Source organism: Bos grunniens, chromosome 23 (genome assembly GCF_055505025.1).
Source record: "Bos grunniens cultivar Pamir isolate PY7600 chromosome 23, Bosgru_T2T1.0, whole genome shotgun sequence".
Classification (NCBI taxonomy): Eukaryota; Metazoa; Chordata; class Mammalia; order Artiodactyla; family Bovidae; genus Bos; species Bos grunniens.
The window spans coordinates 51228282-51255199 of NC_141187.1; the positions used below are offsets into that span (position 1 = coordinate 51228282).

Below are 26918 nucleotides of genomic sequence, written 5' to 3' on the forward strand. Positions count from 1 at the left end.
GAAGCTTGTATAGCTATACACTTCCCAGAGCTGTTCCTGCTGCGTTGTATAGATTTTCAGATCGTTGTGTTTATTGTTTTCATTTGCGAGTGGGCAGAACTCAGGGCCCAGCTGGTCCCAGGACAGGTGCCAGCCTGCTGGCGAGTCTGCAGGGCTGTGGGGGCCCAGGGCTGGCGTCTGCCTGCTGCTGGGTGAGGCTGGTCCTGAGGCTGAAGCAGGCTTGCTGCTCATGGGGGCTGGGCCTCTGGCTGCAGGGCCCCGAGGGGCACACCTGTGCACTGATGCATGGGGCCAGGTCCCCATGGTCCTGGGCCCTCGGGTGGGCAGGGCTCTGTCCAGGGGCGGCTGTGCATTTGGTGTGTGTGCTGGTGGGTGGGGCCGTGTGGCCAGTGGCATCTCAGTCCTGGTGCCCACAGGCTGGTGGGCGAGGGAGGGGCTGGGTCCCGAGGCCAGTGAGCTGGAGGGGGATCCGAATGGCACTCCCAGCACCTGGGTCCAAACCACTGCCACAGTGTCCGTGCCCCAGGGTGAGTGCTGGTTGCCCCCCGCCCGCCTTTCCAGGATCAGCGGGTAGGCCGGAGCCAGGCGCCTTGCCAGTGACTGCTGCAGACACCCGGACTGGGAGCCCAGCGCGGGGCTGACTCTGTTCCTGCAGGAGACTCTGATTGCACTCTGGTGTGTGGGCTGCCGACCGAGGGGCAGAGGACCCGACGATGTTGCAACTGTCCCTCCCACACACGCTGACCGTTCTTTTTACCTGTAGTTGGAGGAGATGTTTTCTGGAAGGTTCCGGGCTTTTTCACGGATGGTAGTTCTGCACACAGTTTTGTTTTTGGCATGCCCATGACGGGTGAGCGTGGGGTCCTTCTACAGCATCATGGCTGATCTCCTTGAGGATGTTCATTATTACTAAACGTGTCGGTACCGAGGTCCCTGGGTGGATGGGTCCAGCTCCTTTCAACTGTACAAATGCCTGCCTGTGCCTGTTATTTCACACAAAAAGTAAACATGAGAAACTTTAGAAGTGAAGAAAGAATTAAGAGAAACATTTTAAATGTGTTAAGAAATATTAGTTTTATTTAACCAGTTTTCACAGCTGAATATTTATTCTATAAAAACTTTACAGATTGTACAGTTTATATATAGTTCAAACTACAGAACGAAAAAAGTAGGTCCCACAGATGCAAAAATACTGCACCAACCAATCCAAGTAAAGGCAGATTTACACTCTGTAAGCTCTCCGCGAGGCCGGGAGGTGGTCGGTTCTAAGTAGAAACTTCAAAACTGTACAAAAATAAGGTTTGATTTTATTTCACTCTTCATACATTCATTATGATTGCAAGCTCAGAAGCCTGCCGGGGGGACAGGCTTCTGGAGTCGTCCCCACCCCTGGCGGGAATGCGGATGTCTGTTTACACAGGGCACTCTTGCACAGCATCCTGTACTTGGTGTATCGTGTAGACAAGAAAGCAGAGACCAAGAACATGAAACGTCGATATTATAAGGTAGTTTTCTTAACAAGGAGTTCCTGCATTTAATAGTGTGCCAAAAGAATTTTAACTTATTAAATAAAATATATTCTAAGTGAACCTAAAAATTACACTTTATAAACATAAAAATACTTTTTATTTTTGGTGTAATACATCGATCATATCTGCAAATAGAAAACCAAAACGGTATATAAAGTAGTAGTTCTCACCCAGCAACAAGAAGCATTTATGTAGTTATTTTTCAAAAGGGTCAAAAAACTAATTATAAACCTGCTAAGATTAACTTATAACTTAAGATACCATACTGAAGCTAGTCAGTGATTCACTAATACTGCAAAACAAGCCTTCCCCTAGAGAGAGTGGTTTCTTCCTGTTAACTGGGTAAGAATCACACATTTAAAAAAGGAAGAATCAGTTGCTATCTCAGCATGAATCCTAGGCGTATTTTACTTTGGGGGTATATCCATCAGTGGGTGTTTAATCAGAAATACTTATCCAAAAAGATAAGTCTTCCATTTGATTTAGAATTTTCTATCTCTGAGGCTTTGGACCTCTTAGAGATAAGGATACATCTCATATCTTCCCATATTTCTATTTGGGGCAGGGATGGCGAGGCTGGCTAACACCTCTTTCTTTTCGTCTAGAAGGAGAAAAAACAAGGAAAACAAACATTGTTTCAGACTTTTCTGACACCCAAACCAAGAAAACACACTTTTTAATACAGTACTAGCTGAAGATAACAGAAATTAGAGCCTCAAAGAGCAACCCAGAGCTCACCTTTATACTTTTACACTTGTATGTGTATTAAGTATAAAATAATGACGTTTGGACAAAGGAGTTTTGTAGTTATTTATTTTAAAGTTACAGTACTTAAAAACTCCTTGGCAATAAATAGCTTGGCTGTCTCAAGTCCTGCTTCCCAGTAGGAGCTCCGGGCGAGCCTGGCCCGGGCGGTGAGGTCGGGCAGCCCGGCCATCAGAACTCGTCAATCTTCCTCTGCAGGTACTTGAGCATGGAGTCCATGCCCTGAGCCGAGCCCCAGATCTTCTTCAGCACCTCGCACTCCCGCTCGTTGGCCTGCTCCAGCTCCAGCCTCATGTTGCAGCGAACAAGGGCCTTGGATTCCTCGAGCACCTGCGCCAGACAACAAGCAGGGAGTGAGCGGGGACTGTGGCTGCAAGCGCTGGTGCCTCGCAGCCCCTACACTTCTGGAAGCAAACACCAGACCCGAGGAGCCACCCAGCAAGAGGGCCGAGCGCCTTCTCCTAACGCGTGCCAGGCCTGACGAGCGTGTGACACACATTTCACCCGCTGTGGGTGCGGGGCAAACTCTCGACTTCAAAGGGCTGTTAAGCTATTTCTTGACAGCCATGCTCTCCACACCCTGGTCCTGCCCTGGCAGCAAGACCAGCTTTGGGCCTGCGCTAGCTTTGCAGGAACCCCACCGGTGATGCTCACCCCTGGAAGGCTCGCTGGGAAAGCCCGCCGAGAGGACTTCTAACCAGAACTTACTCTCTGTAATGGGTTGTTGCGATGTCTGGGACAGCTTACACGGGAGCTGTGTCAGTTAAAAGGAAATAACGTTTCACCCTCTCATTTGCTAAACGCACTTTAGCAAGTGCTGGACACACGCCAACAAAACACAAACCTACATTCACTGAGGGGAGAAAACACGTGGAGAAGTGCAAGGCTTTGAAAACGGTCAAGAATTTAGCAAGAATGCTCTCTGTACACCTCCACGGGACGTTTCTCAGCTCCTACGTCTAACTGAGCTCCCTTGGCTCCCGCTGTGTGCAGAGGCCCAGCCTTGGCGTCTGGCTCTGCGTGCACCCTGCAGAGAAAGGGCGGAACAGGAGCTGGACATACGACGGGGTTGCAGGAGGCGAGCTCCTTGATGCGGACCATGACTTCCTGGGTGAAGGTCCCAGGCCAGAACACCTGGGAGACCAGCCCTTTGCCGCACGCCTCCTGTGCTGTTAGCTTCCGCCCGCTGAGCAGCATTTCATTCGCCTAGAAAAAAGAAGAGCAGAGGCCGTGTGAGCCGCGGGGAGAGGTGGCAGGGAGACCCAGCCTGGAAACTCTCTGCTCCGAGTTCAGATGGTGCCCAAGGGTGAAGCAAGCACTGGCCGGGGACTCTTATGGAACCTAAGGGTCTCATGCAGAGCAGAACCACACAGACTAACCAAGAAATCTAAGGTCCATCTGCTGTAGATCTGAAGCTGCAGCGACACGCGGCTCTGGGGGCAGGCCTGGATGAGGGGGGCAGGGAGCCGAGCTGAGGCGGCAGGGGGCACCCACCATGCGAGGAGCAGCGGATGCAGCAGGGCCTTGGGTGGCACCAGGCAGAGGCCCTCTGGGGGTGATGGGGGCCAGGTCTCCATAGGCTGGGACCCAGGGGGGCAGGTGTGGCCGCCCCTCCCGAAGACACGTCTCTCCTCGCAGCTCTGGGAGTGGCAGGTCCCATGGGCCTCAGATCCATGACCGCTGCCCATGGCCACAGGCAGCAACCAGTGTCCTCCTGCCTCACCAGGACGGCCCCCGAGGCCCACAGGGGGCAGCCGGGTGGTGGGAGATGGATCGTCCGTTTCCTGCCCCTTTTTTCACCTACTAATTTTAACGTCTGGTGGGGCCTCCTGCCTGAGGCAGGGATCCCGTCGAGGCCTCCTGTGTGTCTTTCCCAGGCAGGGGAAGGCGAGTTCTGAACCCAGAAGAGTGGCCCTGCACACAGGCCGGAGGTGGAGCCGCCCCCGTCCCTGGCTGCCCAGCTGCTAGAGGCCATCAGGACAGCCACCCGGACCCCCAGGGACTCTGTCAAAGGGCAAAGCTGGAGCCTGCACTCAGCAACAAGACACAAAGCCACCAGCCGCTCTGGTCCACGGCAGGCGAGGCGCCCGGAGCTCCCCGTGGGCAGGGCCGCCTCAGTTTGGCTTCTCCACGCCCACCTCCCCCAGTGACGGCTTCTATAGCTGCCGCCCCCACCCCACCCCCCGCCCCCGCCTCGGCCTCCTGCCCTGGTCACAGGAGCAAGGACCACAACACAGCCTTTCCAGAGATCCAGAGCTACAGCCCGGACTCCTGGTGTGGCGGGTTATGCGGCAGAGCAATTCTGCCCCTGAGGCGTCCCCCAGAAGTGCAGCTACCAGGCTATCAGGTCAAGGCCTTTCCGCTGCAAACTCTGGTTGGTTTGGGTTACAGACCAGGTATTCACCACTGGGGAGGATCAGTGTTAATTATGCAGACACGGCGGCACCTTGCCAAACGGTGTCAATAAACAGGCTATGAACCAAAGCATGACAACTTCCCACGGGTTCACGAATGAGGACAAGAGCTGAATGATGCGAGTGTTTGATGGGAACCGCCCATAGAGCGACACCTGTCTACAGTTAAGAGAAGCGGTAACCGAGGACGGTTCCCAGGACGACGTGTTCAGAAGGGGTACTCACAGATGCTCCTCCCATAATCTTCGGGAACATGACGGTGGAACAGCCGTCTGGACTCTGCCCGAAGGTGGTGTAGGGCGTCTGGAACCACGCCTTTTCATTGGCCCAGACCACGTCACAGAGAGGCAGAATGGATGCGCCTAGCCCAATGGCCGGGCCATTCACGGCTACGATAATAGGCTTCTTGAACTGAATGAAAGTGTTCACGAAGTTTCTAAAACAGAAAACAAATGGAGGGTTACTCAAAACACTGCATATTTGAACAACAGAAAGAAATCTACTTGTATGGAATTCAGTACATCAGGACGTGAAGGCCGTGTGCGTTGACCGTAACAGGCTGACGGCCAGTTACGTAACTGACGGCCTTCTGGCTGCGAAGGGCCCTGGCCTGTACTGCTGTGCTGCAAAGGCTGAGCAGCGCCCTCGAGGCTGGGCAAGCACCTGTCGCTACAGGACCCACGTGAATTCCCAGGGAGCGGCACAGCAGAGGGTGCTCTCAGCTTGGGCTCCAGGAACCCCTCTTTCCCTGATGACAGGGAGGAGCCCAGGAAACCTGAAAGGCTGAAGACCAGTCCAGCAGCTCTCCTGCAGGAAAGAGGGCGCAGGGCCACACGGACAGCCTGGGATGGGGCAGGAGCCTCAGGGCCTGGGTCTGGACTTGGTCTGTGATTTCAGACAGCTCACTGATAAACTGAAAACACGGATATTCCTGAGTTTATATGGACAGGATGGAGTGACTCAGACGCAGAGACGAGATGCTCAGAGGCTGGTGTAAGACCCAAGACCCAACAGAGCACCCCCCAGCCCGACACACGTCTGCACAGCACCTCCTGCCACTCGCGATGACCATCGACCAGGCCTCCCAGGGGGCCTGGGTTTCCCCACACAGGGGCGAGGGGTCTCACAGCCCAGACAACACCGCTGGCCTCTGTTTTAGGATCAGGCTGGAAAGCTAGGCTGCTCTTCAGTTTAGGGCTGGCTGGTGCAGCCTCCTCCCCACGCTGGAATCTTAACTACGTTCAGAGGCTGCGTCTTGTGAAGACTGAACACAGTGAAGAAAAGGACAAACACACTGGAAACGAATACAAGATAATTCCTTCAAGGCCATCTGAGCCTTGAAGGCTCAGAAGGACAGAATTCCAGATTCTAAACCCTACAGCCCCAGATGCAGTACCAAAGGTAACAGTCTGGGTGCTGGTCCCGACAATTCAGCGATTTAATCTGTTCAGATAGGCTCTGAAAGTCACAACTTAGCATGCGGTCTCCCCTCCTCTGCAGACGCAGGCATGGATTTCTGGCAGGAGGAGGTGTAGGGGGGTGGGTGGGTGTGTATACAGTGGGGGGAGGGGGCCTCAGTGTTTGGCAGCTGCACACCTCACTCGGGGGACTGTTCTCCAAGGCCTCTGCAGTCAGCCCTCAGCCCACTCAGGGTCCCCGGAGGTTGGGGGGATTGAGAATTAACTCACGCCAATGAATGAGAGCGTGGGGTCCTATCAGGAAGATCACCCTGGGATTCAAGGACACAAAGAGAGCCAGATAACCTCCAAAACAGGTCCTTGAAATAATCCCAGACCATCTCCATGAAGCTGTTCAGTTCTGCCACCTTCTGAGGATCAATGAACCGTGACGGAAATGCATCATCTATGCTCAGTTACAGACGACTGTCGACAAAGTAACTGCCAAGCTGTCTCCCTGACTTAGAGCAGACATTTTCCCCAAGTGGCCCCGCATTCAGCTGCTGTGAACGGGGGCAAAGTGGAGACGGCTCCAATACTGACAACTGGGAACCACGGACAGGGATGGTAGCTTCACAAGGAAGAGGGCATCAAACCAGTGTAACAATAGAGATCCTAGAGAGCAATGGTAGAATCCTAGACTGCAAGGAGATCGAACCAGTCCATCCTAAAGGAAATCAGTCCTGAATATTCACTGGAAGGACTGATGCTGAAGTGGAAACTCCAATACTCTGGCCACCTGATGCGGAGAGCCGACTCATTGGAAAAGACCCTGATGCTGGGAAAGATTGAGGGAGGGAGGAGAAGGGGACGACAGAGGATGAGATGGTTGGATGGCATCACCGACTCAATGGACATGAGTTTGAGTGAACTCCGGGAGTTGGTGATGGACAGGGAGGCCTGGCGTGCTGCAGTCCATGGGGTCACAGAGTTGGACACGACTGAGCGACTGAAGTGACGACAGAGAAATGGTAAAGGGAAGGGGTACTCCACGCAGCACTAATCCTTCTCATGCTGTATGTTTGGAGAAATGTTTGGAGCTGAACTTTTCCCCCTAAGAAGACGAGTTTTCTTTTTTCTCTTTGCTTGGGATGATAGCCTTCTCTACACCTGGGGCCCCTCCCGGGAGCAGCATGAGCAGACCAGCCTGCCTGGGAGTGGACACCATCGCCCCTCCTCAGAGGACGCGACCGCGCCGTGCCGAGGACCCTGAGATGCCAGAGCGAGCACAGTCTGCAGAGAAATCCGTTTCATGTTAGAAACAAACAAAAGCTGCCAGATAGAAGCTCACACAACTGCTCTTCTGCTCAGCAGAAACACGAGGGCTCAGCCCCGCGCTGCCAGAGGTGGGAGGCGGGAGCTGCCTGGGCCCCGGATGCTCGGGACCGTCTGTCTGCTGCTTTGGGGGGCGTAATGCAAGCGTATTTTAAACCTTAAAATAAAAATGCATGAGCATTCAGATGTGCCCCATACAATTCACTGAATTTAAACTTCAGTTTCCTCTCAACTGAGTGAAAGGCTATGCTGGGAACAGTGGGAAGGAAAGAGATTGTATTTGCCACAAAGTTAGCTTGATTCTCATAAATGGTGATCTATAAAATATGGCATTTTTTCTAATAAAAAATTCAATTCAAAAAAAAAAAAAGTGAAAGTGAAGTCGCTCTTTGCGACCATGGACTGTAGCCTACCAGGCTCCTTGGTCCATGGGATTTTCCAGGCATGAATACTCTGGATTGCCGTTCCCTCCTCCAGAGGATCTTCCCGACCCAGAGATCGAACCTGGGTCTCCTGCATTGCAGGCAGATTCTTTACTGTTTGAGCTACAAGGAAGACCTTTAAAGCTTAAAAAGACCATTCAACAAAATCGAAGTTCTATCCACTCTTTTGGAGAATATTTGCCATCCCAGACCTCACCAAAAAGGTTAAAAACCCCCTACAAACGGTGAGCCTGAGAAACGCTTTGGGGAAACAGGAACTGAGCTACCCAGGGCCAGTCCCGCCCTCTCTCAGCTGAGCTCCCCTGCACAAGTGGGTCTGGGCCAGGACTGAAGGCGACAAGGTCAGGGTCAAGGGCTCGTTTCCTCACGGGCTCTGCTCCCTCCTCAAGCCTCAGCTCCTCCTGGTTCCACGGACTCCAAAAGTCTAACACTATAAACTGATCTCTAATAACTTTATCACACGTGTGCTGAATATTTTTATCACAGTTAATCTGCAAACTGGTTACCACCACCAATCCCAGCCAGGGTTAGCCCCACAGACACACGAGAAGCTCACAGTCTATGCCTGACCTTCCTAGTTACTACCTTCCTTTTGGAAACTCAGCGGTGCTGTTCTCTGCCCAAAGAGTTAAGGAATTTGAGGCAGGACATCACAGAAACAAACAAAAAATATACACAGTAATAGCTTTGTGTGAATAAGCCAACTTTACACACAAAACATGAATTTCAGCGCAAATGAGCCAAGATAAAGGTTAAGTCGATCCGGTGTGACAATTTTTCAGATCCTGCATTAACAGAACTTCACATCGACAAAACACATCATTTAGAGAAAAACTGAGTGGATTTTCCTAAAGCAAGATTTGGCATTTCCCTAGACGACCAATCCAGCTTTTTGTGGGGCATCCTGGAGTCTCAGAAATGGAGTGGGTCGCTGAAGAAAACAAGCATTTAAAGCACCTGGGGTTCAACACACGAGATGGCTGCTGATTTTTCTTCCTCAGCTCTGTCTGATCCCAACAATACAAGCCTGTGCCACGGTCAAGGGCAACCCCGCCTGGGATGGGGTGGGGGAGGCACGGGGGGCCTCAGAGAGCCATGTACGGGCGGGGCCGGGGGCCGGAACTGAGGTAGAGAAACCAGCTCCCAAATCACACCATGAGGTGGAAATTCACTGTGATCTTATGGAAAACATGCAGCCACCACCTGAGACATGAGTGTTTGCATTTTAAAAAGAACATTCAGTTCAGTCGCTTAGTCGTGTCTGACTATTTGTGACCCCATGGACCACAGCATGCCAGGCTTTCCTGTCCCATCACCAACTCCTGGAGTTTACTCAAACTCATGTCCATTGAGTTGCACCCTTCTTGTGAGACGTTATAGAACTAGTGTGTCATAAAGCCTAGTTGATTGATTCTGGAGTTGACCAAATGTAAGTTATCACATGAAGGAGGGGGCATCTGTGCTGCAGGCCCTGAACACACATGGTGGATACTCCAGCCATGTGCTGCCCTGGGCTCTCCCCCGGACCCCACCCCGCTCCAACACATGCTGGGCTCGAGCCAGCCTTGACATCGGCTACCTGCTCGAGGCAAGCTGCCCACAGAACAGACAGATGTGTTAACTCTTGCTAGCAGCAGGTCTCAGGGGAGGAGACCCATCATGGGGTCTGGTTCATGCCGGTCATCTTGCGGACCAGGATGCGTACCTGATGGCCTTAGCCATCTTCCGGAGAGGAGACCCCTCACTCCTCTCATCACTTTTCTCAGGGGAGGAGACCCCCACCAGCAGGGTCCGGCTCACGCCGGCCGTCTTGCGGACTGGAGTGCGTACCTGATGGCCTCGGCCATCCTGGCGCTCTCCCTCTTGCGGTCGTCCGTCAGGCGCCGGATGAAGTAGATGAAGTCCAGGCCGCAGCAGAAGACGCTGCCCACAGCACTGAGCAGCACCAGCTTGCTGTCGTCGGCCGCGGCCGTGCTCAGCGCGCTCTGCAGCTCCTTCATCACCTGAAAGGCACCCAAGAGCGTCTCCTCACTGCACCATCCCGACTCGATTCACCGGAAGCGGGTTCACGGCCTGACACTGCTGCCCGCGTCTACCGAGTGGCTCGCAATTTCCTTCTTTTCTGAAGCCGGGGGTGTGGAACAGTGGGGACCGAGTGTCGTCACAGAGCCCGTCGGGAACGCAGTGTAACTCGGGGGGAATGTGCATCTGAGTCGCTAAGCAGTGCTGTCCCCGTGGCTCCCGGTGGGCGAGTTCTGTTCTATCCTCTTGGCATTTCTGCAGTTTGGACAGCAGGTGGCACATGCCACCAGTGCAAAGAAGCGGCTGGTCTGGTTTTGCTTCGTTTTTTGACACCAGCCTCCCATTCTTGGGACGGAAACCTCAAGTTTGGTGCCCAAGTGCAGTAAGAGGAGGCACAGCATGGAGGTGTTTTCAGTGGACACAAACCATTTAAAACGGTCCCTACGAAGCATTTACAAACACCAACGTTCTAATGAGGTGCCGGGGACCAGCCTGGACCTGGTGCCCCCTGACCACTGGCCGACACCCGAGCTGAAAGCCTGACCTACCATCCACAAGTAGGAAACAAACTATCAGAACTTACCATTTTAAGCATGAAATAGCTCAGGTTCAAACACCTCTGATTTTAGATATGTCACAGAACTAAGCTTTTGAGCCTCTGGGAGCACCCATCTCCCTCACCCCCTGGAAGCTACTTAATGACCAGCAATAACCGTGTAGGAATCACTGCAGCTGAAGCGCCACTCCATGTGGAGTTGGAGGCTGAAGGGAAGGAAGATGGGGTGAGCTTCTGCAGGGCTGGACCCCAGGGGGCCTTAACCACGCCTGAACCGAGAGCTCTGGGAGCACACACCTCACACGTGATTCCAGGGAGGCCCACCCCCCAACCTGGGCGGATGAGGGGCTCTTGGCCAGGAGGTGGGTGCTCAGGGCACCCTGCACCTCCCAGTTCGTAGCTGGACCCGGCCCTGGGCGGGCGGGCGGGGGAGTAGGGCCCAGGGGAGCCGGGGCTTGGCCTGCGGGCCCGGAGACAGTGGCCCCCGTGGCCCCCGCGGCAGCGCTCACCTCCGGGTTGAGCGAGTTGTTCTCGGACGACTTGGTGGACAGCAGGATGTGGGTGAAGCCGTCCTGCTTCCGGACCACGATGTCCCGGTACCTGTAGGCGCTCTCCGTCTGCCGCACGCTGAAGCGCAGCCGCTTGTCAAAGGGCTGGTCTCGCCTGTCATCGATGAACTTCCTCTTCCCGGCCGTCACGCCCGTGACCGACGTCTGCAGGGTGGTGGTCCCGTTGGCCGTCAGCGCGTCCATGAACGGGGAGGTGCCTGTAGGGGCCCAGGAGCACAGTGGTGAGCACCCACCCCCAGCCTGCCCTTGACTGGGGAGAAACGCCCACGACAGACCCAGGGCTGACCGACAGTCCAAGGTGAGAGACCAGAACCTCTGCAGAGTCTGCTTTCAAGGGCGTCTGCTGTCCCCACACGTCTGACAAGGAGCTTGCCCTCAGCCTTCCCTCCTAACAAAGAAAGACGGGAAGGAACAAGCTGGGGGGAAGCTGCAGGACTTGAGACTTTTGAAGAACGGAACTCAACAAGAACAGCTCTTGTGAAGAGGACATGTCCTGGGCGTGAGAAGTTGAAAGAAAAAAGGAAACGGATTCAAAGAAATATTACTAGGGCCAAGGCCGTCTGGCACTGAGCCGAGACTGCTTCCGGGTGAGGGTCCACTCAGACAGACGCGTGAAGCAGCCCCCAGCTTCTGCAGGCCCGCGGCCCCCGGGCCGCTTCCACGGGAGTATGGGCCTCTGTCCACAGTCCTGGTTCTGCTGCGTTTTCAAAGAGCCTCCTAGGCGGCTGGAGACAGTGTCCCCGCCCGCCACCCGGAAGGCCCATCCCGCTGAGACTCCTCGCTCCCAGTACAGGGGGCCCAGGCTCGAACCCTGGCCAGAGAACGAGCGCCCACACACTGCAACCAAGACCCTGCACAGCCAAAGGGGTAATTTTTGAAAACAGAGTTCAAACGTTAAGGCAAACAGTTATCCTCCTCCTGGTGTGAACCGTCTGAATATCATCTAACCTGGTAATAAATGTATAGAGCCTCTGGGTGGAGGAAGGAAGGGAAAGTGACCTAAGAAAACTGGATGAGACTTTACTAACGCAATGAGAGAGAAGTTCTTGGAGAACATGATGAACTACGAGTCAAATATTTCCTGTAATGTGAAAGAAGACAAGCTGGAGCCGCTGGAGGATTGGGGAGTGGACGTTCAGCAGTCAGATCATCTCCCTGCTAAAACAGGCAGACTTGCATTCAGTTGGTGGAACTGGAGATTTCTGAAGTTAAAAGCAGATTCACTCTGGGGAAAATCTGGGAGCGGTAATACATATACAGTACAAGACTAAAAAAGCGCATGGCAAAAGGCCTCCCCCCATCAGCCTGGGACCCATCACCACCCGGGTCATGGAGTCTGGTTTCCAGGTCTCCTCAGAGACAGGCTCTACACACAGCAGCACATACTACACGACGCTTCCCTCTCACCCACCGCTGACAGACCCGCGCAGTGACGTTTGAGACCCAGGGGCTTGCCTCGCTCGCCTTCACCAGTGTCTCAGGAGCTGTCGTCCATCACCAGCTCAGTCTCCTGCGCTTTTCTAAGGCTGCTCAGTGGTCCCCTGAACGGGCGGTCTGTAACGCTGTTCACCAGCGACCCTCTGATGCAGCCGCTGAAGCCGCAGCGTGTACCCCGGGCTGTGCTGCTCCTTCCGACGCGCCAGCAAACCTCAGGGTCACTGCTGATGGACTTGGAAGCTGAGTGTTTCTACCGGAAGAGCGTCTGACCAGCGGTCACCAGCGAGGGGGCACTGCTGGGTCTTCTGAGGAAGCCCTCAGGTGCCCTTCCTGTTTCTTTTAACCTTCAGCCCATCCTGCACTTGTTACAATGCAGTCTTAAGGTGCTGGGGGCAAGGTGACGGAAGGGAGGTGAGTGGATGGTGGAGGTGCCACGCCACCCGGAGGGGCGGGAGCCCATGGCTCACTCGAGCAGGGGGGACAGCAGCCGGGCTGTCAGGACCCGAGCTGTTAACTGGCACGGGGCCGGCCCTCCCACCCTGACCTGCTACTCACGTCTCCAAGGGCCCCCCGGAGACCCCTGTCCACAGAGGTGGAACTTCCAGGCTACGGGTCCACCAGCCTGGACACGCGAGCTTGGCGGCAAGCTCTGCACCTCTGAGGCGGCAGGTCTTGCGGAGCTCTCCGTGGTTCTGCATGTTCAGACGTGGACTCCTGCTGGCTCGTGTGACCAGCCCTGCTGAACTGGCCTTCACCTCCCTGTTGACACTCTGCTGGCTCTCGGTGGACATCATGGGCCCTGCAATCTCGCCAGGGGCTCGAGCCCCACCCCCACCCCCACCCCAGGGGCCTTGTGACTGCCCTCTTTGGGTGGAGAAGTGCTCACAGCAGGGCTGACCTTGGGCGCACAGGCACCAGTCTGGGGCCACCTCCCTCCTGACGTCTGTGCCCGGCCCGTGCTCCCCTGGGGCCTCTGGACTCGCTCTTCCCTCTGCCTGGAACGTTCTGGGCCTGGAGCTCTGACAGCTGCTTTCTTCTGCTCATCTCAACGGCAGCTACAACGCCGCCTCCTCTTGGACCCACGTCCACGGCCCCTCCTGGCACCATCCACGTGCCGGCCCATTCTGGTTTTTTCAGTCCTCACCCCAGCTCTGTTCGTCTCATCTGACTTTTACTAACAAATTGTGGTTGGACGCCACCAAGCTCCTGAAGGCAGGGTCCCCTCTATCGAGCTCACTGACGCACCCCCAGCGCTCAGAACACATGGTCACCGTTGACCGAACAAACGAGGGGAGAGAACCCTGACACCCCTCAGCCCAGCCCCCTCCGCTCCGAGGGGAGGGTCAGAGGGCTACCCGGCCTCAGGACAAGCAGGGACCAGAAAGCCGCACCGCAGAGCAGAAGCCATGGCTCAGGACTCAGCGAAGAGGCAGACGCTGAGACCCAGGGCAAAGCTGCTCCCACGGCAGAGCCCGTGCGACACAGGCGCAGCCCGCCTCAGACGTGAGCCCCGCCTGACGGAGACGCAGGAGCCGACAGCTCCTGGGGTGGGGGTGGGGGGGGGGGGGGGCGCGGCGCCGAGACCACCAGCCGCTTTCCTCGGAGGCACCGCTGTGAAGTCCAGCCAGGAAAACCCACGTTTTAGTGCCGCCCCGAAACAAGTTTTATTTTAGAACGTCCTAAGAGCAAAAGAGATACCCTCAAACAGGTACTGCTGACCTGTTAAAATTCACTGCTACAGAAAGTGTATTTCTAAAATGAAATGTGCTTCCAACCACAAGAGAATCAGTCTCTGGATTTCCTCACTGGCCCACGAGACCCAGAAAACGGAACAAAACCCACCACACGACCGGTTCAGAGCGGACTCCGGGCAGCGAGGACCGTGTTTGCCAGCGTGAAGGAGGCGGACACGGTGAGCCCACGACTCACCAGCCATCTGCCTGGAGGCTGCGTCCACGCTACGGGCAAAGGCTGACCCAGGCGCGCAGATGGGAGGCGAGGCGGCCCAGGAGGCTGGAAGAGGAGGGCCTGGGTGTCTCGGACAGTCACGGCCATCCCTCTCTGTGATCTAAAGCCAGAGCCAGCAAGAGAGTCGACAGACTCCTCAGCCCTCCTTTACAGAGTCTGACTTTTCAAACCACTGTTATCCACACTCTCACTGAACCCAGTCCTATTTAACAATATAAAAGCTTATCATTTTATTCAGATTATATAATCTGCATGCTGCATTCATTGAGAGAAAACTTTTCAAGTAAACATGTACTAAGGGGTAGACAGGCTTTAAACCTTCTCACCGCTGGCTTCCACAACACGCCCAAGGAGCCCTTTATCCATCAGTCACTGCACACGGCTCTCCTCCAGCTCCTTCCGTCACGGTCCTGGCCCACGGCGGGCCTCTGGATTCATGGTTCACAGGCTGGCTCTGGGCGTCTTCACAGGGGACGCTGGCACACAGCAGGCACTGCAGCGTGACTGGTGCGCCAGGAGCAATCCGAGCACCTGTGCACCCGATGCCCATCGTGAGAAAGCTTGGGCTGCGCTTCCTGGTCCCAACTCAGTGTGCACCCCCCGCCCCCCCAAGCTGAGCCCCCTGGGCCCCTGCCACCTGTGGGCTGTAAGAACTGACTCCTCGGAGCAGGGGGGCACCCAGCACAGCCGCGACACACGCTACAGATGAACACGCCTGAGCGCTGAGTACGCAGCACTGGGCCCACGCGCCTCCCGCCTTCTCAACAGCATCACCGGGGTCTCCCTCCCCCTGGCTGGTACCACCCTGGGAGGCAGGTGGCTGGAGGGGAGAGAAGGACACTTGTCCTGACTGTCAGCTAGAGATGCGTGGGACATCTCGTCCGGCACCCCAACCCTGCTCTATCTGCCCCGCTTCCAGTCTTTCTCCTCTCACTTGACCCCCATCAGCCTCCCCACTTCTCTGCCTTCTAGTTTGGATAACTAGCTGTGTTAGCTGTAGTCAAGTCATACACTCACTGCCTGTGTCCAACTCTAAGGCCACAACAGTGCACCTCCAACCTTTCATGAAAGTACCTCTCCTACAAAACGAGAAACTTTAAAACGTCAACTTAAATAAAAATGCCTCAGGTGAATAATCTGGTTTTTCTGTAAGCTGGGTCTCTCTTGTGTCTCTGACATCCCCCTCTTGGGAATCAATCAGGTACCACCACATGCTCCAGGATGCAGGCAGGACCACCTGCATTCCCGCTTCCTGAGATGCGCTGGAGCCATACTAAGCCTGGGCCAAGGGGTTCCGAAACTTCGTACTGAGGAGCCACGTGCATACAGCATCTGTACGCAATTAACTCATTATCTTTAAAGAGTAAAAGAACGCCAAAGGATGGAGGGTGCAAAAAAGCGGCTGTACTGTATGAAGCACACACAGAATTCCTCGAAATGACAAAACAGCTCACGAATGCCAGAGATACATGAAGGCAGGTAGATGGAAAACAGTGAATTAGATAAAAATGTACCGAGTACCAGAATTAAGAATCATTCTGAAAACCAACAGCAAAAACGACACAAGCTGTGACTCCTTCAGTTGATATTATTTTGTTTCTGGAGGGAATCAATCTAGGAATATTAAGTATGAAAAAGCAATGAGGAGTTTAAAAAGATAAATACTGTCTTGCGAGAAAAAGTGGCAATTAATGAAGACCATGCGATTTTAAATAAATGTTAGCCAATTAAATTTCCTAAAACCTACATAGGATCTGCCTGATTAAACCAAAGATTCTGAACTGCGAGGTTCACACTCGTGTGACACTTGATGTGAGAAGTGCAACATCCCTCCGCCCACAGATTCTCAAACTGATTCACGGCAACATCAGGGCGCAGCTTCAAAACCATGCTCCTGGGGCCATTCCCCACCACCTGGGGTTTCTGGGGTCCCTGGCGGGTAAGCAGTCCCCTTGCATGACTCTGACGCCCACTGCCTGACCAGCACAAGTTCCGTCTTAACAGGACTCTCCGGGTCCCCAGAGGGAACGGCCTCGATCAGAGGATGGAGACCAGTCAGCAGGAATGGTTCCTCCCCATCAGAGGAGGGTCGTTAATGTCCAGATGACTGGAACAGACAAACAGGGAAATCAAGAGAGACCGACCATGTGACACAGACCAAGCAGTGAAGGACACGGACCGGAAGACTGCAGGGAGATGGGACCTGCCGAAGTGTCAACCGGGGTCAGAGATGCAGAGAGCAGTCCACACGAGCGAGTGCGCTCCTCTCTGTCAGCCACGGCAACCAGTGAACCAGAGGCGGGGTCGGGGAACCAGTGGGGAGCCTGGCAGTCCAGAGGAATGGCGACTTCACCGTGGCCCGATCAGAACTGCCCTCCCACGCTCACAGCTCAGTAGCCAAACGGTTATGTTTACAATTCTGAAACCGTTTGCAGTTCATGCCACGGAGGAGCGCAAACACCTGCTGTCAGATGGCTTCCCGTTCAGTGACGATCCTTTTCCCCTATCCTTCCCAGAAAGCAAGAGGGGGAAACGCCAGTCACCAATGGAGAGTGTCTCAAGAAGTCACGACGGGGAGGCGGAGGGGACGACAGACATCGTGGGCCTGTTGGCACTCGGGGTACCGGGCGTCTCACTGAATTGGTTTTACAAGATGAAAACCGAGGTCCGACGTTCAGCTGCCCTCCTGAGGTCACGGAGTCCCCATCCAGAAGGTCAGAGGGTGCCTGCAACTCCCCACTGGACCTGCCTGTCCAATGGAAAACCTCGGGGCTGTCTGTCACCTGGAACTCCTGCTGCCAGGCCAGGCATGGGGAAGGGGCAGTCTAAGCACTCAGAGAAACAGCTTCAGCTTAGCTTTGACACAAACACACACACACACTTCTGTCTTAAATAAAATATTAGCAAACATAATTTGGAACATAATTTTTACTATGGCAAAATCACACGGCATTTACCATTTTAATCACTTTTGAGCACACAGTTCGGTGTGTGGGTGTACTGAGTGCACCCACAACGATGGACAACCACCACCGCCCATCTTAGAACCCTCCGCTCCCCAAGGCGAGCCTGTGAGCCGCAGAACGCTCACCCCTCATTCTCCAGGCAACCGTCCCCCTCCTTCCCGCGTCCACGAACATCACGGCTCTAGTCGCCTCACGTAGGCACAGTCGTTCCATATTTGTTCTTCTGTGTCTGACATGTTTCATTTAGCGTAATATCTTCGAGGTGCATCCCTGCTGTAGCCTGTGTAAGAACATCATTCTTTTCTAAGGATGAAGAATACTCCATTCCAAAAAAAAAAAACACATTTTGTTTATTCAAGGATTCCCTGGTGGCTCAGAGAGTAGAGTCTGCCTGTAATGCTGGAGACCTGAGTTTGATCCCTGGGTTGGAAAAATCCCCTGGAGAAGAAAATGGCAACCCACTCCAGTATTCTTGCCTGGAAAATCCCATGGATGGAGAAGTCTGGCAGACTACAGTCCAGAGGGTTGCAAAGAGTTGGACGACTGAGCGACTTCACTTTCATTCCCCAGTGGCTATCTGGGTTGCTTCCACGTTTTGCCTGTTGTGAATAACGCTGTATGGACATTCGTATTCACGAGTGGACAAATACCTGACCCTACGTCCAATTCTCTGGATGTTAACCTAGAAGTAGAATTAGTAATTCCATGGTTATATACAAATCTGTATCTGTTGACAGAAAAATAGACCATATGGTAATTCTATGTTTAATCTTATGAAGTTGTATTTAGTATTTTCCTAAATTAGCTAGACTGAGTTTAATTAGCAATTATAACCAAACTCTTGGAGAAGATCCAAGTCATGGACTGGACTGTGATGACTTCCACTTTCTCGCTAAGTTTCTCTGGTTTTCCTGGGATAGGGAAGCGGAGGAGACAAACGCTAGAAAGGTTACTACAATCAAACACAAACTGTACAAGCATCTGTAGCCGGTTTAGAGTTCTTGATCTAGAGACAAAATCCTTATTAAACACAGTATTTGTTTCCCTATGGCCAGGGCTCCCTTTCTCCCAGCCAGCCTTGCAGTCTGCAGGTACACAGGAGGCCGCCTGCCTCTCCGAGGGTGGGATCTATTTGCCATGAAGTGATGGGACCGGATGCCATGATCTTCGTTTTCTGAATGTTGAGCTTTAAGCCAACTTTTTCACTCTCCACTTTCACTTTCATCAAGGGGCTTTTGAGTTCCTCCTCACTTTCTGCCATAAGGGTGGTGTCATCTGCATATCTGAGGTTATTGATATTTCTCCTGGCAATCTTGATTCCAGCTTGTGCTTCTTCCAGCCCAGCGTTTCTTATGATGTACTCTGCATAGAAGTTAAACAAGCAGGGTGACAATATACAGCCTTGACGTACTCCTTTTCCTATTTGGAACCAGTCTGTTGTTCCATGTCCAGTTCTAACTGTTGCTTCCTGACCTGCATACAAATTTCTCAAGAGGCAGATCAGGTGGTCTGGTATTCCCATCTCTTTCAGAATTTTCCACAGTTTATTGTGATCTACACAGTCAAAGGCTTTGGCATAGTCAATAAAGCAGAAATAGATGTTTTTCTGGAACTCTCTTGCTTTTTCGATGATCCAGAGGATGTTGGCAATTTGATCTCTAGTTCCTCTACCTTTTCTAAAACCAGCTTGAACATCTGGAAGTTCACGGTTCACGTATTGCTGAATGTCACCAAAAACTCTGCAAACATCTACCATCAGTTCAGGTCACAACCAGAGACACAGAGAGTCTGTGCTGTGTTCAGAGGTTTCCTGGCACAAAGGTCAGTCCTCTGCAGCCTGTCTTGTGCAGAAGAGCCTACTGCCGGCTCCAATCTTCCCTGGGGGTTCAGCTGAGCTGCCCAGAGGGCACTCATCCCTCAGGGGACTTGGGTTCCTGGATCCAGAGAAGCAGGGAGCCCTCAGTGATCAGAGGGAAGTCTGAGCGTCACTTTTACTCAGCTCAGCAGAAAAGGCAGTCACACGTCCCAAAGCTGTTGGCAGCAGTGTCTCAGACTGAGGGCTGGAGACCCTCACTGGGGAAGTGCGCTCTCTGAAGCGGCTGATGGGAAACTTTCACACAGGGAGTCAAATCTTAATTACAGATGCAAACTCAAGCTATTTAGTTTCGTTTTACTTATGAAAAAGTAAAATAAAAAGGAAAAACTACCACCAATATAAATTCTATCATTCTAAATACACGTATCAGGATAAGTTCCTAAAGTGAATCCAGTAAGACTGGTGATGGTTTAATGCAATGCCCTTTAGTTTCTCACTAACAGCTTCCAGTTTAAGTCATACGCTGGAGAGAAAAAAGCTTAGCAAAAATCTTTATGCTGTGTCACTTTAAAGTTTCAAAAAAGGAACAGAAAATTATCAGACCCACACTCTTTAGTCCTGAAATAAAGGATTCTGAAGAAAAACAACTACAAGAAGAATAACAACTACCCACACGCTGTGAGTCTTCAGCAGTGGAAGCTTACTATTCATCTTACCTACAAAAATTTTATTTCTTGCAAAAACAACCCTACCTTATTTCACACAGGACTGAATTCGCTCAACGCTTTTCTTTATAAAACTTGCCTTGACTTTTAGAACCAGCTTTTGCAACTACTGCTTCAGTAAGAGAAGTAAGGAATTGATTATAATCTGATTTCCCTGTTTAATAGTGCCTGCCCAATAATTTTAAATCCTACATATTAAAGGAAGACATACTTGTGGTCAGATATATGTAGAGTACAACCCAGGCTGCACTCCAGATACCATCAGCTCAGTCTACATTTACTGCATTCAGTACATTCCTGGCTAAAACGCTCCAGTGCTGATTTCCTAGTGGTGGTGCAGGGGCGCCTCACAGAGGCCGAGACGCCAACACCCCTTCTTGGATCACACGCTATCACCCAGAGTGAGGCTCACGAGGTCAAGTTGTTTGTGATATTCACACGGAGGCCTACTTCAGCCTTCCACCTGCAAAGCCAACAGCTAGGGACCAGGGGTGACCTCTGTCATCGGGACTTCCCGTGCCGTCCGCACGTCCCGTCGCAGCCTGGGTCTTGCGAACCACGCGTCAGAGGACAGCAGAGCAGCACTCCTCCCTTGTGTAAAGCGACGCTGCTCAGTAGCGTCTGACTCTTGGTGACCCCACGGACTATACAGTCCACGGAATTCTCCAGGCCAGAATACTGGGGAGGGTGGGGCCTTTCCCTTCTCGGGGGATCTTCCCAACCCAGGGATCGAACCCAGGTCTCCGACGTTGCAGGCGGATTCACTGGTAAAGAATCTGCCTGCAATGTGGGAGACCTGGGTTCTTCATGTGAAATGACTTTCTCCCAACCCTCACCTCATCTCTGAATTAGCAACAGCTTAAATCAGAAGAGCACCTGCACCAACTTCAACTGTGTTCTGAAACTCTACCACGACTCGAGGTTCGCAGCTCAGTGTGTGTCTAGACCTCGATGGGCAGGAGAGATCAGTAAAGCCACAAAGGCAAAGCTGCTGAATGCACAACTCGCCCTCAACAAGGTGAAGCTGGGTGACAGCACCGCGGGAAGCTGAGGTCCTGCACCTGGTCAGCAAGAGCAGAACACAGACTTCGCTCTGGGCTTCCTGGAGGCCAGGGCAAGGCTGGAAACCCCAGTGAAAGATGATTCTAAATGAGAAATGCACTGCTTAAGTCGATGACCTGGTACTTCTAAGACCCAAGAGAAGTCCCTCCCTGAAGGTCTTTGAAAGATCAAGAAACAAACACACACACACGCAGGGCTCCCCAAACCAGAAGGAACAAGAGACAGCAAAGGCTAAGAGACAGCACACGGCGGAAGGAAAGTGAGAGTCGCGCAGGCGTGTCTGACTCTTTGAGACCCCAAGGACCACATGGTCCACAGAATTCTCCAGGCCAGAACACTGGGGTGGGTGGCCTTTCCCTTCTCCGGGGGATCTTCCCAACCCAGGGATCGAACCCAGGTCTGCCACACTGCAGGCAGCTGAGCCACCAGGAAAGCCCAAGAATACTGGAGTGGGTAGCCGATCCCTTCTCCGGGGGATCCTCCTGACCCAGGAGTCCAACTGGGTCTCCTGCACTGCAGGCGGATTCTTTGCCAGCTGAGCTCTCAGGGAAGCCAAGTCCATGGGGTCACAGAAAGCCAGACATGACCGAGCACACAACAGAGCGGACCGCACGCTCAGTGGCTCCCCGAGTGTACCAAGGAGGTGGCTCTCCCCGCGCTCCCCCCCACACACGAGGGTTTTCCTCCTTGAACAGACTCCAACACGGAGCCTCAGACGCAGAGCTGATCCAGGCAGAGGGGAGGAGTGGGGATGTGCCAGCCCCTCGTTGGCCCCCAGACCCGCCCGGCATGGACATGGGGCTGGACCTCCACCGCAGAGACACTGAGTGTCCCTGAACTTAGGACGCTCCATGAGAAAATGAGAAGGTATGGTTTTATTTTAAAAGCAAACAGGCGGTGAGGACTTGATGCCTGTCCTCAGAGCTCAGCCGCTGGGCTAGGGTGACCACCCGGAGGAAGGGGAGGGTCACACAGGCCGCAGGGTGGGCCTGGCGCCAGAGACGGCCGCCCCGGGCTCATCACTGGCCCTTCCAGACAAGCTCTGATTGCACTTTCAGGGAGTTTTCAGACGAGAACTGGGTAAAAATTCAACCCACAGGGAACTTTCAGGAAGCATTCCCTGTGACGCTCACTCAGGATTCAGCTTCTTTTTAGTCAAGATTTCTCTCATGAGGACCTAAAGGAAATTTACTCATAGGAACACAGAATATCTTTAACGTTCAAAACATCTGGTGTGAAGAATCACCTCCCGGAAGAAGGGTAAAGTACGTTGTCTGTACTGAAGACACAGTCACCCACCCAGTGACCCCGCTCCAGGGATTTAACCAAGAACACCGAAAACACAGCCACGCAAGAGCACGCACACACGTGTTCACAGCAGCGTTACGCGCAGCAGCTAAACAAGGGAGTGACCCAGACGTCCACCAACAATGTGCAATATTCACACTATAGAGTATTATCCAGCCGAAAAAGGGATGAGGCGTCCACTTACCACTGTAACACGGATGAACTCTGAAAACACGCCAAAGAACACAGAAAATCCACCCAGGCGATTTCATTTACGTGAACTGTCTAGAACAGGCAAACCCGCAGAGCGGAGAGCGAGTTACTAGTCGCCAGGGGCTGGGAGGAGCGTGGACAGGGGCAGGATTCCAACAGGCTAATCTCCTTCTGAAGTGAAGACAATGTTGAGGATCGGAACAGCGGCTAGGCTGCATAACAGGAGGATGTGTTTAATAAAATCTGAAGTACAGCACTTTCAGAGCACGCATTTTACGGTATGTGATCTCTATCTCATTTTTCCAAACAAAAAAATTACCTATTCAAATAACAGAACCTCAATAGATAATTGTTGATATAACATATATGTTTACATTCAAATTACATAAGTTACCGTAAGATTAAAAACAGTGAAATCTGAACAGTCAGATTACTATTCCAAGAGGGGAACATTACAGGTCAATGCCAATAATAAGTTAGGATCTTACATCTATAATATTATTTAGTAAAGCAAACGCAACCGTGTATAAACAGCATAAAGTATCATAGCCAAGCTGAGTTAATTTTAATTCTAGGAACTCAAGGCTGACTTGGTGTTTAGGGGGAGGGGATGAGGAAGGAGCAGAACCCAGAGTAACTGACTCGTTTAAAGGAACAAATGGGAAAGAAAAATCTCAACAGATGTAGGCAATGCAATATTAACTCGTGATAAAACACTGCTGGAAATAGAGTGAACCTTTTAACTAACTACGGACCCAATTCTGAACTCCACTGTATCCACGCCCTTTGCCGTCCCTGGGTCTCCCGCTGTGGACTGGTGGACTCTTGCAGCCTCGAAGCTGGAACAGAGACCCGAGGGACTGTGGACAGGAGCTTGCCCCTCTGTGTCCTGGATACCGCCACGAGAATGAGACCAGATCAGCCGGAGGAGAAGAGGCCCAAGCTGCTGCCCCCGGCGGTTCTGGCTGAGGCCGTTCAAGCCCCAACAAGGATTTTCAGTTTCACTCTCATCTGAAGTGGCTGCAGGCTGGGCTCCCGAGTCAGACCGCCTTGAGCCCTTCCTGGCTCCCCCGCTCACTGGCAGCCGCCCCACACGGCGACCGTGGGATCCGGCGACCGACACACGTGAAGCACCTACCCAGGCCCTGACGTGCATCCCGCACACACTGGAAACACGCTACTCTTACTGCACACACAGCAGTGCAGTGCTTCTTTCAACCCGCATCTGGACCTAACTGCTGTATTTCTCATCTCCTCAGCTATGTTTCAGTACCAAACATGTCCATCTTCTATAAGCCTAGAATGAGGAAAGAGTAACTTTCAAGACTGTGGCTGTAGTTTTTAAACTGAGGTAACACCGGTTTATAACATTCTAAGTTTCATGTGCACAATGTTATCACCCGCCTTCTGTGCACCCTGCAGCGTGCTCGCCAGCAGAGCCCGTCGTGTCCGTCTGTCCCACGCCGCTGCCCGTCTGCCCATCTTGCCCTCCTCCACCTCCCTTCCTGTCTGGTAACCAGCACCCTGTTCTATGTTGTCCGTTCATTTACACACACACACACACACACACAAATATTACATACGAATGACATCATATAATACTTGTCTCTCTTCATCTGTTTCATTTAGCACACTACCTTCTAAGTTCATGTTGTCTCAAATGGCAAGATTAGATTTCAATGGCTTAGTATTCCTTTGTGTGAGTGTGAGCGTCTGTGTTTATGCCTCACATCTTCTTTATCCATTCATCTGCTGATGGGCACTCAGGTTGCTTCCATGCCTCGGCTACTGCAAATGCTGCAACGAACACAGCGGTGCATGTCTCTGACTTAGCACCTTCACATTCTTCGGGTAAATACCCAGAAGTAGCACAGACGGATCACAGCTCTGTTTTTATTTCTGAGAAACCTCCACACTGTTCTCTACAGCAGCTGCACCGGTCACATTCCCACCGGAAGTGCAGGAGGGTTCCCTTTTCGCCAACCCTCACCAACACGTGTTACCTCTCACCTCTTTGGTAACAGCCTTTCTAATGGGCACGAGGTACTACCCCATTGTGGTTCTGATTTGCATTTCCCTAGTAATTAGTGACGCTGAACATCGCTTCATGTATCACTATTTTTATCCTTCAATTACACCTTTAAAAATCAGGGTCGAATTCAGCACTAATATGTTCCTATTTAAAAATAAGTCAGATCTAAGAGAAGAGGTCCCGGGAAACGTTCAGCACTTCCCTGTCTTGTGGCTCTTGGACAGGCAGCTGAACGCAGACCTGGAGGGAGCCCCGTTGAGATCACAGACGCCCACCCAGCCGCCCCGAGGTTCTCAGATCGCATGTAACGGCCTCATGATGACGGCTAAGTGACGTGCCCGACATAACTCTACAGCAAACAACCTTAATGATAAAACCATGAATTAGAACAAAGAACAGCAAACAGAACATGAAAACAAGAACTTAAATGATGCCATTTATAACAACATCCAAAAGTATTAAAAGAGAATCCAAAGGAATCAGCTAATGAAAGACATATAACGTCTCTACTCACAAGACTAAAAGACACTTGTACTGACTGTAAATATACCAATCTCCCCTAAATGACCAGTGACCGCAACCTCAGCTCAGACCCCAGGAGGGCTCTGTTGTCCTGGGGAGTGGAAACCTAAACCTGACCCTACCCTGGACGTGGACATGGACAGGGCCAAGAGTGACCAGGGCCCTCCTGAACAAGGACACGGGGGAGGACTTCCTCTACCAGACGCCAAGACCTCAAGACACTGCAGTTAAGACAACGTGGGACCGGATGAAGGACGCGAGAACAGACTAGAAGCCTGGAGACGGACCTGCAGAGACAGCCCCGGGTGTAACCAGAGGTGCTTATGCAGCAAGAGTGACGGTGTACAGAGCCTGACAGCTACACGTCCTCCAAGGCAGAGAGCCCTAAACACGAAAGCTTCTAGAAGACAGCGTAAGACAGCGGGTCTGGAGATGAGGAAAGGATTTAACAGCACAGAAAGCAACAGAAGAAACGGATAAACTGGAGTACATAACATTAAGAACTCCTGTTCATCAAAACACCATCAGAGAACTTAAGAACTCGTCCGCAGACTGGAAAAGGCCCACATCATAGCCCCCCCAGAGGCCTGTCTCAGGCACTGTGCACAGAGCACACACAGGGCTTCTCAGATCACTAGAAGCCACTGGAATGTCACGCCAGGTCCTGTTCACGTGGAGATGTGAGGAAGGTCGACATGCTTTCAGGACCATCAGGGGTGAGGGCCCTGCTTCTAGGATACCAGACTGTGCTCCCTGAGGGGAAGGGGCTGGTGAGGGCGAGGAGGAAAGAGCCTGGCGGCCAGCGGATGGGCGACCAGGGGCCTGCCCACAGCACCCTCAGGCCAGACCCAGGCACGAGCCCAGCTACCCGTCTCATCTCCGCTGCCGGCGGCCCCCTCACAGCAGAGCCAAGTGTGGCATCGGAGCCCGTCTGGCCCCAAAGCCCACAACACCTCCCACCTGGCTCTTCACAGCAGAAGAGTGCTGACCCCCTAGGCTAGACTGCCCTCTCTGGTCCAGAGTATTCACCAAGCGAGACCCAGGAGAGAGGGAATCCCCTGGAAGGCCTGAAGGGGATCACCGTTCAGTATGAGGACTATTTCCGAGCCGAGAATTATTCAACCAGACTTTGCGTCCTCGGTGAAAAGCAAGAAGTATGGCAATGTCATAGAATCACCGAAGTGAACCACTTAAGACGAGAATCACAGCCTGTGTTTAGAAACAATTCACTTAAAAAAGCGATTCTGGGGCTGCTTGAAAGAAGCCACGTTTGCTCCAGACAGACACCTGTAAGTGACCTCTCTCCTTGATCCGAGCGGAGCAGACACAGGCAGCTGCTGACGGGGCTGAGGGGTGAAGCGCCCCCAGCTCGACGGGAAATTGCGCGCGCGCGCATCCTGACATCACGCTGTCTGCACCCCGCACACACCTCTCTGAGGGCAGGTGTAACATTCCTGTGAAGAGTGAGGCCCAGCCGCCTCCACAGCCCCTCACCAGGGAAGTCGCTCCTCCTGGCCACCTCCACCGCTATTTCTCCCGCTTTGAAAACAAACGAACAAACAATAGCCTAGGCTCCCCTCTGAGCTGTCTTAATTGTATTGGAAACTTCAAAATGAATATGATGATTAAAAACAAATGAAAGCAATGGTAGTTTTAGGAGAAAAAAAAATTCATCTTGAAACCATATAATTTTGACTTTGATCACACAATATCAGGGTCAATACTGGGGCTGCTTATTTTCCCCAAACTCAAGAGAAGGCAAAAATAAAACAAACAACCCTGGCTCACAGGACCGCCTTACAGAGGACATCCCCAGAATCACACGTGGTTTTGCTGCTTCTCAACCACCCCCAGCAAGAG

The 26918-nt window shown here is 52.6% G+C and overlaps 1 protein-coding gene across 4 annotated transcripts in view; it reads right to left on the reverse strand.

Annotated features, from left to right (window-relative positions):
• Positions 1 to 1055: 1055 nt before the first annotated feature.
• Positions 1056 to 26918, reverse strand: part of CDYL (chromodomain Y like) — a 99542-nt gene continuing 73679 nt past the window's right edge. For all 4 annotated transcript variants that reach the window (XM_086370419.1, XM_086370417.1, XM_086370420.1 and 1 more), the window contains exons 3-7: positions 10971 to 11227; positions 9714 to 9886; positions 4934 to 5144; positions 3357 to 3500; positions 1056 to 2624 (exon numbers count right to left, since the gene is read on the reverse strand). In XM_086370419.1, coding sequence (XP_086226545.1) covers positions 2466 to 2624; positions 3357 to 3500; positions 4934 to 5144; positions 9714 to 9886; positions 10971 to 11227 — 944 coding nt within the window. In that variant the 3' untranslated portion in view covers positions 1056 to 2465. The remainder of the gene's footprint in view (positions 2625 to 3356; positions 3501 to 4933; positions 5145 to 9713; positions 9887 to 10970; positions 11228 to 26918) is intronic.